Source organism: Manis pentadactyla, chromosome 4 (genome assembly GCF_030020395.1).
Source record: "Manis pentadactyla isolate mManPen7 chromosome 4, mManPen7.hap1, whole genome shotgun sequence".
Taxonomy (NCBI): domain Eukaryota; kingdom Metazoa; phylum Chordata; class Mammalia; order Pholidota; family Manidae; genus Manis; species Manis pentadactyla.
Window position 1 is genome coordinate 170,355,099 of NC_080022.1, and position 12,597 is coordinate 170,367,695.

At 48.6% G+C, this 12,597-nt stretch overlaps 1 protein-coding gene across 5 annotated transcripts in view; it reads right to left on the bottom strand.

Moving 5' to 3' along the window:
• ACLY (ATP citrate lyase) overlaps nt 1–12,597 on the bottom strand; it is a 38,493-nt gene that overhangs the window by 9,477 nt on the left and 16,419 nt on the right. For 4 of the 5 annotated variants that reach the window (XM_036882921.2, XM_036882922.2, XM_036882920.2 and 1 more), the window contains exons 13-20: nt 12,354–12,444; nt 11,251–11,280; nt 8,582–8,723; nt 8,156–8,324; nt 6,755–6,859; nt 5,772–5,968; nt 3,067–3,148; nt 2,324–2,434 (exon numbers count right to left, since the gene is read on the bottom strand). In XM_036882921.2, coding sequence (XP_036738816.1) covers nt 2,324–2,434; nt 3,067–3,148; nt 5,772–5,968; nt 6,755–6,859; nt 8,156–8,324; nt 8,582–8,723; nt 11,251–11,280; nt 12,354–12,444 — 927 coding nt within the window. The remainder of the gene's footprint in view (nt 1–2,323; nt 2,435–3,066; nt 3,149–5,771; nt 5,969–6,754; nt 6,860–8,155; nt 8,325–8,581; nt 8,724–11,250; nt 11,281–12,353; nt 12,445–12,597) is intronic. The other variant, XM_036882923.2, reaches the window with a different exon arrangement.

The window sequence follows — 12,597 nt, forward strand, 5'->3', positions numbered from 1 at the left end:
TCTCACTGTGTGCTTAATCACTGCATATAACAAAAGGGGCCTTAAGTGTTGAAAAGGTCAGGTTAGCAACAGCTGCTCTGGTTAGCAACAGCTTGGAAACACGTGTCTTAAAACTGAGGGATCCCCATGCATTCTTTGTAGGACTCAGTTGCCAGTGGATGGGGTGGGAAGGGGAGATTCTGCACCCACATAAACTTAGAAAATGCTGGGTTCAGGGAAGTTAAGCAAATTTCTTTAACTCTGAGGTTTCTCAAAACAAAAAACCAAAATTTTAAAAAGGAAGACAGTTTATATTGCATGTTCGTAGCATACAGAAACTCTCGCTTGGTTGGTTGGTTTCTGTCAGTTTTGTGGGCCATCGCTGCAGCACTTGTGCTCCGTGGAACATACTTCTGAAAAACGCCAGCTCGCCGATACCCCCTTGTCTCTACTCTCATCCCCTAAGGCTTAAGTCAGTTTTCCTGAGGAGCTGTCTCAGCGTGCCGATAGATGGAGATTTTGTTGTGTGCTATCTCAGTTTCTCTACAAGGCAGAATGTTCTGCAAGGTCATGTGACCTGTCACTGTTCCACTGGGCAGTCGCTGTGCTAGTCTACATTTGCATATGCTTGAAACTTCATAGTTTTTAAAAAATCCATTGAAAAACACCTTGAGGACCTGCCCTACCCAGGGAGTGATGATGAGTACCGGGCCAGACACAGAGAGCAAGGTGATGCCCTCACGTAGTGGGGGTGGGGAGGTGGAGGGCTGGTAATGCAAATGTGTTTAAGAGAAACAATGGAGGCAGAGGAGGCATTATTTTTGGCTACTGAGGTGGAGAAAGAGCAGTCAAGAAGAAAGAGTATCAGGAACAGCTTCATGGAATAAGTGGATGGAAGAATGGAAACCGACAGTTGCTAAGACCTGTATGTGCCATTATCTTTACAGTTACTTTCTTATGTAAGCCACACAACGGCATCATGCCCATTTTACAGCTCAGGAAACTGAGGCACAGAGATGCTACATGACTTGCCTGGTTGTGTAGATCCACCAAGAACTGCTTCTAAAGCCTCGGGAAGTAGTGCTCACCCCTAACAGTGTTTTTTTATATGGAAAAGAACTACACACACACACACTCACACACAGTTCATACTTACACAAAATCATATTATGAGCATTTACTGCATCCTGCCCTTTCTTCGACTTAACACAACTTAAACTCTTTCTATATGAATATCAACAACCACCTCATTCTTCTCCTGCCTGCCTGCTTTTCCATTATATGGTTGTGCCATGGTGACACAGTCCCCTCCTGACTTGCAATGACGCTGTTTCCATTTTTTGCCATTACATCACTGCAGCGAGTATGCTTGTAAACAGACTGACACATTTCTGCATACACACCCAGAGTAACTTTGCAGAAATGAGAATTGCTGGCTCAAAGGAGAGGTACACCTTTCAGCTGGACAAATACCGCCACTTTGAGGTGGGCAGGTATCTGAAGGGGGAAAGGCAAGCATTCTAGGGAGAAAAAGTAGCATGACAGGCCTACTGGTAGTAAGAATTAAGGGATTAAGTGTAGGGATTATTATTGAAAGAAGCCTTGATGGCCAAGTTTTGTCTTCACAGACATGTAGCATGAGGACAAAGCCTTACACTCAGCACCTGGTCAGCTATTGATGAATGTATCAGTGATAAGTGCTTGTGTCCTTGGCTTCATTATCCCTGGAGGGGCCATCTTCGAGACAGAGGACCCTCTTAGCTGGAGGACAGGCTGAAGACTGGCTTCTTCCCAGCAGGAGACAGATACCTCAAGAGTGTTTATGTCACTACTATTACATGTCTCCCACGCTGCACTTACATATGCCTCCCGGTATGTTCCCATGCATCACATCAGGTACACACGTCCAGAGCAAACCCTGCTTTCTTCTGCAGCCTCTCCCTACACAAACTTCTCACCACGTCCCCCCAGCTCTCCACCTGGGGTGTGTTCTCTCCCTCCTTGGCTTAGCTTTTGATCAGCAAACTCCATCTAGTCTGTCAAGACGCAGTTCAAACATCACCTTCTCTGTGAAGCCCTTTCATCAATTCCTCCAAACAGTAGATTGCTCCCCATTCTGAGTAGGGACTCAGAGCGTTGTTCTAGCCTTAATCTGCTGGTGAGTTTGTCCCTTCCAAATGGGTGTAAGCTCCTACAGAGCAGGGCCCTGGCTGGACCTTGTAGGAACAGAGCAAGTGATAAACATGTATCGAAGGAACTAGCTTCTCAGCAGGAGGACCACGTGGTTCACTTCAACTGCCCCCTCTCAGCCTCCCTGTCTGGGAGTGGCCTGTCCTGGCTGTACCTCGGAGGAGAACATGGTGGCACAGGTCCCGATGCACCAGCAGACCACGGGCTTGGTGATGCGGCCTTCTTTGATGCCCCGGCAGATCTTATATTCCTCAGTGCCCCCTATCTGCCAAGGACAAGAGAACAAGGAAAAGGCCACAGGTTAACAGAACCCCCCAGACCCCCGGGTTACTCCTAGAGCAGCACCACTAGCAGGGAAATCTGTCCCAAGTCAGGCAGTGGCCAGAACCATCAAGCGTCTTTTGAGTTACAACTTGGCTAGAAAATGAGGGGACCTGGGCTTTGGCCAAATAATACACCATAAGATTGAGATTGGATGCAAGGAAGGATTGGAAAGGGACACTGGGTATCCTCAGCGAGCCCCTGGGACTCCCCTTTCCTGATCTAAGGTACAAGATGATTTAGGATCAGACCTGATCAGAGACACGAGCAAGGGATGAAGTTACAGAACTCTCCCAAATTTAAAAAATGCACTTTTTACTCCAGCTATCTAGCCCACCTGGTAAAGACATGGCTAACCAGCACAAAGCTTCTCCTTTATTAACACTAAAACATCTTGTGCCACTGAAAGGCAAGAATTCCTTTTTCAGGAACATGGCAGTATCAACAATGACAACCTCTAAGTCCCAGAGTCTAGGCAGTAAGAGTACCAAAATGTATGAATTCCTAAAAACTGAGCTTATGCAGTACTTCTACAATGAGAGAAAAGAAAAAAAGCTTTTTTTAAAATTCACTTACCTCTCCAAGAACCACGATCATTTTGACTCCTGGAGTGTCCTGGTAACGTAACACATGATCCATAAATGTTGAGCCAGGGTACCTGGTGAGAGCAGGGAGAACATACAGGATCAGGAGGCGGCTTGCGGAGGTGTGTGTGTATGTGTGGGAAGCACGCTTGTACTAGGAATACTGTGAGGTTTTTCATGAGTGTGGATGCCCAGCAAGGGTCCAGAGATGCCTCAGGATTAAAGGGGGCTTAGCAAATGGAGCACAAGAGAAAGGAAGGAAGAGGAATTAATAAGCTCAGAGCTTTACGTGGCAGTAAAAGATGTCTGGAGAATGCATGTGGTGGCTTTGAAATATGGCCACAACTTCTTTGAAAAAGGTGGAACCTCACATCTCTCCTCTTGAATATAGGTCAGACCTAATGATTAGTTTCAAAATGTGAACAGAAGTGATTCTATGACACTGACTTCCAACAAGGGGCTATAAAAAGAATAGCTTCTGCCTGGGACTCTCTTAAGAAGCCCACAGAGAACACCTTATCAGCCACGTGGAAGAGCAGCCGCCAGCCACAGGTGAGCCTTCACTGGCTGCAGCCCTGCTCACCTCTGACTGCAACCTTACAAGACTCCTCCCACCCCACCATCAACAAGCCAGAATTGCATTATCAAGCTACCCCTCAATCCTGACCCACAGAACCCATGAGGATAAATGTTTATTGTTGTTTGAAGCCACTTTGTTTTGGGGGATTTTTTTTTTTAATCCCAGCAACAGGTAATACAATGAACCAAACAATATCCCAGGATGGCAGACTACTGCAAGGACGTCTATATAAAGGTGTTTTCCTTTTCCTACTATCACATGAGTTTGCAAAAGCATTAAGACTGAGGAGACTTCTCTGATGATCTTCATGGGCTTTTGATATGCACAGGAGCATTATAAATCCCAGGAGGGCAGTATAACTTGCAGCGACGCCCAGACTTACTTGATGAGGAGCCCTTTGTCAGGAAACACCCAGGGACTAGGATGCACCAGGTCACACCCTAAAGTCCTTCCTCCCCTAGGAATTCCATCTGACATGATTTGGGAGAGCTTAGGGGGACTGTCAAGGTGACTCACTCTCCCAACAGCTTTTTGTTCTGAGCCTAACAGTAGTAACAGTAATAATAATAGTAATAAACAGTAGTTCATAGTAATAGTAGGCAGTAGTAATAGTATAAGTAATAATAATAAATAGCGTTAGCTAACACTTATCATAGTATTAAGTACCAGGCATTACTCTAAGATAAAACACTATTGATAACCTACTGATCAGCATTGCCACTAACAAAAATAATGAGAGCACTACTGATAAAATAATAAGAAATATGTATTTGGTTCCTGACCCCCATTCCTGTCACAGAGCTACTAAAACCCTTGTAATCCTAAGCAACGAGGGTGACAAAAGCATCTAACACAGGGCTCCTAAATTCCTTGGAATTTCCTGGGTGATACAAGTGTCTTTTGTTCTAATGAGGCAAGTCTGGGTGGGCTCCTGCAGAGCTCCTGGATGCGGGATGGACACCAGAAAGACGTACCCATGATTAGAAGCTTGGGATTTTCAACTCCATCCCCCCATCTATTAATTCATGATTGAATCAATATTCAATCATGCCTACATGATGAAGCCTCCACAGAAGTCCCTAAAGAAGGGGGTTTGGGGAGCTTCTGGCTTGGTGAACACACTCAGGTGCTGGGCAGGCGATGTGCCCAGAGGGCATGGAAGCTCACCATATTACCCCACACACCCTGCCCTATGCATCTCTTCCATCTGGTTGTTCCATGTGGTTGTTTCTTTATAATAAACTTGTAAACTAGTAAGTAAACTTTTCCTGAGTCTGTGAGTCATTCTAGCAAATTATCAAACCAAGGAGGGGGTTGTGGAATCCCTCAGTTCACAGCTAGTCGGCCAGGAGTACCAGAAGCTCAGATTTGGAAATGACATCTGCAGCTGGGGGTGCGTCTTATGGGACTGAGCCCTTAACTCGTGGGATCTGATGCTATGCCCAGGTAGATAGTGGCACAATGGAGTTGAGCTGTAGGACGCCTACGCAGGTGCTGTCTGCAGACACTTGGAGAACTGCTAAGTGTGGGAACCACCCCACTATCACACACACATTTGTGGCCAGGAGTGTGGCACCAGTAGGGGGTAAAGGAAAAGAGTTTTTCCTGTCACTGATAAGGACAATTAACATTTACTGGGTACTTCCTAAGTGCCAGGCCCTGTTAGCTGCTTTATGTATATATTACCTCATTTAATCCTCCCAGCAACCCCACTAGGTGGGTGTTATGTTCTCATTTGACCTGTAGGGACGATGGAGATCTGTGGGGGGTAAGTAACCTGCCCAGGACAGCCCCCTGGTAAGCCAGGAAACTAGGATTTGAATTAGTCTGATTTCAGACGGGGTCTTGCAAACCACTGCACTCTGCTGCCTCCCTATGGTCACAACTCAGACAACAAACAGAATTACCCCTAAAACCCGAATACCTTTTAAAAACACCTCTCCCTGTATTTTCTGATTCTATGGTCATGTTAGTCCTGAGACAGAGTAGAGATGCCCCATTTTATAGACTTAAACAACAGTCCCATTGGCCTGGAACTCGGTGGCAGAGAACAGAGACTGGAGGACCCAGCGCCCCCATCTCCCAGCCTGCCACACTCAGGCACCCCAACCAATCACCTGTCTCCACCAATGGCCACGCCCTCATAGACGCCGTCCGTGGTCCGAGAGATGATGTTGTTGAGCTCGTTGGACATGCCCCCCGAACGTGAGACGTAGGCCACACTGCCAGGGCGGTACAGCTTGGAGGCCAGGATGTTGTCCAGCATCCCACCTGTATTCCCAATCTTAAAGCACCCAGGCTTGATGCCTCCAACCTGCAGGGGCAAAGACAGCAGTCAGGGAGGAGGGATGCGCTCCTGACCACAGAGCTCAGGAGAATCACAAAGCCCAGTATTATCTGCCCAACCCACTCTGGCCAGGCTGGGGAAAACGGCCAAGAGAACTAACACCTGCACCTTGGGTTTCCTGCTTGGGAAGAAGCTCTTCTCTCCCTCAAGAGATTACACAGAAAAAGAGGGCCTTCTTTGTAAAACCTAGCTTACTATTGCAGATTCAGATATACATGCTCAGGGTTAAATCACCTCCTTTGCTCTACTGGGAGACAGCACCCAGTAAAGGTGTACAAAGTGGGTGTGCCTCTACTCAAAATCATCCCTGCCTCTGAAGTGAAAGTTTCCTTGCTTAATTCAAAAATGACTTCAGACAAATTTTTAATGCAACAACTATGTAAAAACAATAATATTCACAGGTCAGTTTCTTCTTTTGTGAATACCTTTGTGTAAATAAAGCCTCCAGGTAGATTTTTCTTTAGCTTATAGTTAAAGGAATAACCATAGACTATGCCATGGTTATATGAGACTGGACAAAAGCTTAAAAAAAAAAAAATCTTTGCATTAGCCCCTTGAAATTATAAAGGTGATATGGACTAGAGAGAGCCCTTTAACAAATTAACTGGATATGGACAGCCTGACTTTCAAAAGGTACTCTCTAAATCCTTCCAACTTAGCAGGAAGACAGAAGAGAGTAAGTGGGCTTCCTGAGGGCCCAGAACTTTATAAGATGGCCTTGAACTTAAAAAGGCTCTCCAGAGGGACACTCACAGTAGCAGGTCCAATGATGGTCACTCCCTTCTGATCTGCCTTCTTGATCAGCTTCCTCGTGAGGGCCTCTGGGATGCCTTCAGCTATGATGGCGATTGTCCGGATCTAGAGGATAAGAATAGACCTTCCCTGTTAACTTTTTGCCTCTGATCACTCCAAATCTCTCCCAGAGGTAGGGACACCCCAAACTGATCTCCGCTGGTCAACACCACAGGTAACCAAGCAGAAGCAAATATTTCCCAAAACCTTAACTATAGCTGCCCCTTGAACAATACACAGGTTTGAACTCTGTGGGTCCATTTATGTGTGGATGTTTTTTCAATAAATATACTGGAAATATTTTTTGAGATTTGGGACAAATTAAAAATAACTCATATTAGAATTGCATAGCCTATAAATATCGAAAAGAATAAAGAAAAGCTAGATATGTCATGAATGCATAAAATATATGTAGATACCTAGTCTGTCTGATCATTTATTTACTACCATAAAATCAACTGTAGGCTATTAGTAGTTAAGTTTTTGAGGAGTCAAAGCTATACTTGGATTTTCAACTCCTGGCGGGGGGCTTCAGGTCCCTGGTCGGGGATGGGATGGTGTCTATGAGGCCATGGCTACAGTTAATAATCACAGATATGCAAGTTAAATAGAATGTCTAGCACTGTGTCAAATATATGTTTTTTTTAAATCCATACATTCAGTATTGGCGAGGGTACAGGGAAAAGCCATTCTCAAGCCAGTGATGGGAGTTTACATCCACACAGCTTTTCTGGAGGGCGCCTAGGCAGGACAGATCAAAGGCTTTGCAACCTGTACATCTGATGCAGCAGGTTGACTTCTAGACACTCATGCTGGGGAAATAATTAAGGATATCTGCAAATGTCAATCCAAGATGTTCACCCCAAGACTTGAAAAAGCGAAACTGGTGCTGCCAAAATTTACTGAAAGAGTAACTGAAGAAAACAGATTATAAAATAGTTATATATGGTGTCATTCCACCTGTTGAAATCCAGAAAAAGATGTGGATAAGGATATAGTCAAATGTCAGCCACCGAGTTTCTGGAAATTGAGACTTAAGGTATTTATTTCCAATTATAAACATGCGATAATTTTATAACAGAAAAGAAAATACATTTGATTCTCTTTTTAAAGACATCTTTGCAAGCACAGAGAATCTGGCCAGGGCAGATGACCTTGACTGACTCTATCAGCCCAGGTAAGCAGCCCTACCCAGCCCTCCAGCCCTGGGTTACTACCCTGCCTTTTGAACAGTAAGTGTCTCCAACCACTTTCACCCTTCACCAGCAGTCCCGAATCCCAAGCCCTTTGTCCCAGAAGGCAGTGACAGGGGCACCATTCAGGGGCATTCCTGCTCCCCACCAGCCTGGCCCCAGTGACTACCTGTGCATAATTCATGGTCTCAATGGTGCTGTCGTAGGCTGAGCGGAGGGAGGCGAAGTTGATCAGCACATCTACCTCTGGGTGTTTCTTCATGGCATCAGCCATATTCTTGAAGACAGGGATCAGAATCTCCTTGTGACCCCAGTAAAACTTCTGCTTATGGTCCCCACTGCAAGGAAGGCAGAGGAGGGGTCAGGGCACCCCCAACCTGTCAGGGCTTGGAGGGGGAAACCGGCAGGAGGAGCTTTATCTAGAAGGTGGAAAGGCAGGATCTCTGCCCTCAAAGACTCCCCTTCTGAGGGAAAGGATCCCCCAGGAATATGGATTGCCCAGCAAAAGGGGTAATCCAGCTGACTCCCCGAGCTCTGTCTTCGTGAGATCCAGCGTGGCAGCCATCTCCAGCCTCCCTGCTGCAGTGTGACTCACGTGAAGGGGTAGACCATGGCAGCCACGGAGGGCTCATCTCGGGAGCAGACGTAGTCGAAGTCCAGCATGCCCTGCACAGCCCGAGTCTGCATGCCCCACACGATGGCTTTGGTGTGGCGGCTGAAGAGGGTGGCGCTCTTTCCTGGTGGGCAAAGACATAGCGAGTGCACCCAGAACAGATATGCCCGGAGACCAGCGGGGGCTACCTGCCGGACCCTTCCACGCCCCAGCTCAGGGAAGGCGGCTCATCAAAACTGCAAAGGAACATCCAGAGGATGGAATTCTGAGAAACTGACAAGAGGTGCCCCGAGTTCTCTGGAAGAGGTGGTAGAAAACAGAGTGAAAAGGACCTGCCTGACTGGTAAACAGCTCAGCAACAGACAGAAAAGACTCCCTGAGCAGAGAGAACGGGCCCACCGGCACAGAATTCCTGTAAGACCTGCTCAATCTCACAGGAAAGGTATAAAATCGGCCCCTGTTTATATGCAAATGAGGCTTCATAAATTATTCTTAAAGTCATTGGGAAAAAATGTTAAGCTCTCCCAATTTTGGTGGCCACAGGACTTTAAAACAATGCCCCAGCAATCGTCACCTCTAAACCCGGGCATAACCCAGTTTGGGTCAGGATCTGAATTCTCACAATTCTCAGCCAGTGTAGGTCCAGTGAAGAGACTGCTGCAGCCTTATCTCTAACTGAGGCTGCGTCTGGGCTCTGGCTCCCCCATCATACATCTGTTATCTCTCCTGTCCTCCCCTGCCAGGTGGCCTGTTCCTGCTCAGAACAGGGCTCCCGCACTGGCTCTTCAGTAGGCAGGGAGGGGTGAGGGACAAAGGGAGAGAAGCTGTCAGAAGTGCATTTCTCAGCCTGATGGGAAAGGCTCCTCTGCCACCCTGCAGGCAGGGGACCTGACCCTCCCTTCCCCATAGGTCCTGCGGGAGGAAAGCAGTCCTCAGGGGAGGCGTGCAGCTCCCCAGGGAAACATGGCGAGCTCAGTGGCATCTGGTATCAATTAGCCTAGTGTGCCAATGCAGGCTCGGCTAACCAAGTCAAAGGTCTGATTAAAGAAATGTAAGAGATCACTTCCCCAAGGCATGTAGGGTTCTCGTCCCTACGCAGGCCTGCACATCACTGCAGCTGGAGGCGTCTCACGACAGAAGGCTCCTGATGCTGCAAATACCTGGCATTTAGTGTCACCCAGTACCATCTGGGTTCCGATGAGCCATGAATCATAAAACAAAGGAAGCCACCTAATCCAGTTTCCTCCTTCCCTGTCCCATGAAACTGAAGCCCGGAGATGCCAAATGACAGAGATCCTAGGTCAGCTAGCATCAGAGCAAGGATTATGTACTAGCTTAAGCAGCAGCTCAGTTGTGCAACTGAGGGGGAGGAAAGCAAGCCAGGGTGACCCCTCTGCTCTACCTTCTCAGGTGAGACCAAATGTCAGTGTACACACACACACACATACACACACACACACAACTCCCAACCCAAGAGGCTATAGGACTGAAACAGGACAAAGCTGGGGTTCTCTACACACCTACCCTCACCGGCAACACAAAAGGGGCAAGAAGTAGCACACACCTCCTTAAGCACAGAGAAGGCAAGCCAAAGAAAGCACTCCTCAGCCCACCATAAGCAGGGAGGCCCCAGAGCTAGAGCCACCCAGCAGGCTCCCCCACGCCACTCCCCCATGGTGCCGGCCCTGGGACTGACAGTGAGATGAACCCTCCCCTGGGCTGAAAGAGCTCTCTGCGGAACAGAGGGACCATTCTCTCCAGAGGCCTCAGCCTCAGGCCGCTGGTGTGCTCTTGCAGGTAATGTGGATCTTGCCAGAGACAGAAGAAAATATAGGAATTAAAGACACATAGTCAAAGGGCTGCACTGCTGGCCTCTCTGAGGTATCTGCGACTTAGCTTAGTAACTCCTTCCCCTCCCCTTAGCAAAGGGTCAAAGAGTATTACCAAAAGACTCCCCTTTCCCCAGGGTGAAACTACCCACAGCTGTGAGTGTCAGAAAGTTAAACGGAAGCCCTAATGCTTTGAACCCATGAATCTATTACCTTGGTCAACAGATGAATGTGTGTTCATGCGTACATGAGCTTGCATGAGCCACACAAAAAATGTCCCTTGTAAACAGTGACCTCATGCACCAAAGCCCATGACAGACCTGGTACATACCCTTCTGGGTTTTCTATTGCTCTACCCTGTCTTGCCCCCAGATCCCAGAGAAATCTAAACTTGTCCCTGGTACTGGGGACTCAGGGATGAAGTTGGCAGTAGTAAGGCTGAGGGGGAGAAGTAAGAAAATGAAGACAACGTGAGATGTAGCCAGGAATCCGAGCAGTGGTCCTCACCCACTACTCTCCGCCCCACCCCCTTCAGTCTCCACGGCTCCCTTCTTCCCAGGACGACCCCCCTCCTCTGCACCACTGCACTCTCCAGGCCGTGGGCCTGGCTCTTGCTCCTTCTGCGCTCTCAATCCCACCCCCAGTGCAGAGCCAGAGCCAGCCACGCGGCCAGGAGAGCGCTGAGTGGCGGCAGGAACTATGCAGAGGTGAGAAGGGAGGGACAGTGAAGACTAGGACTTGGCAGGGAAACAAAGCAGACGGCAAGACTGCACCCCGCTAACAAAGCCACACAGGAGCTGGGGCAGGGCGCTGTAATCCTACCTTGCAGGGATCTTGGACTTGGGACAGAATCTGTCAAAGAAAATGACCAAGGCAACTGAGTGACCTGCTGGCTGGAGGCTTGGGAGGGGAAGGGTGGGGACAGGGAAGGGACCCGTGGACAAGCCCTGTAGGCCTTCCACCCTCACTGTCTCTATTTTACAACAGACAGAAGGAAAACCAGCAGAAGAGGGGAGAGAGCTGATCAGCACAGAAGAAACAAGAAAGAGCAAAGGAACAAGGGGGCGGTGAAGACGGATCATGACAGCTTGGAGGGTGTGAACACCAAAGTCCCCTAGGCCCTGTGGAGGGACAGCCAGCCCAGTCCCACCCTCCTAGTGCCAATCATGTTTTGTCCTCATGTAGCACAGTACGGTGTCAGGCCAGTGTGGGGTTGCACCTGTCAGTGCGGGCAAAGCTGCTGGTTCGGGGATTACAGGGCAGTGGCTTCCAAATGTGAGTGCCTGGCGCCAGTATCACTTTTTCACAAAATGCTTTAAGGTAGCATGACTAAGAAGAGACTGCACAGGCCACATGAGCGCAGTGTTAACTAACACTGGTTATCTAATGCTTGTTGTTAAGGGCTAGCTGGCAAAGATCACGTCTTGGATGAATGAGGACAGAGACAAGTAGGCAGAGTACAGATGGGCCAGTGGATGGTGTGTGTTCTTTCGGGGGGCTTGCAGGAAAGGAGGGTCTTTTTCAGAGCCCCAGGATGATGGGGTGGGGGAACTACCGTTAGGGGAGCTTGCTCTGCTGTCCTGAGCTCTGGGCTCCTGCTCTCCAATTAAGAAAATCTAAGAAACCTTCCCAGATTCTTCCCAGAGCTTTGCCGGGCATTTCTGATAGCCCTGTCTCCTCCACAGCCTTCCTGCCCAGCTCACGCACCCTGACAGGAAGTAAGGGGGTGGAAGAGAAGACAGTGGGGAGGAAGGTGACCCACCCACAGCACCAGGAGAGCCCAAGGGGAAGGCCCTTGCCCTTTCCCACCCCACGCATCATGCCTATGCTCAGGGCAAAGTCTACACCATCTTCCACCGCCTCTGCTGGCCCAGCGGGGCCCGGGAAGGCAGGGGAGCGGGGAGCCTGAAACCCCTGGAAGTCACCTTGTGGCATGGCAGGCTTGGCCTTCTTTGCAGGAGTCACCTCATCAGTCCGAGACTCAGAAAAAGATGCCGTCCTGCTGGGGGCTGGAGTCTGGGGTGGAATAAGAAGACAGCGTGCATCAAAGGTAGCAGCTGGGGAAAAAAATGCCACTGGTCCCTAAGGCCCCAAAGAAACCAGGTAGCAAGAACTATGCACAGCACTGTTCTTTATAAGCTGCTTCCTGAAGTACTGTGCTGACAGCCC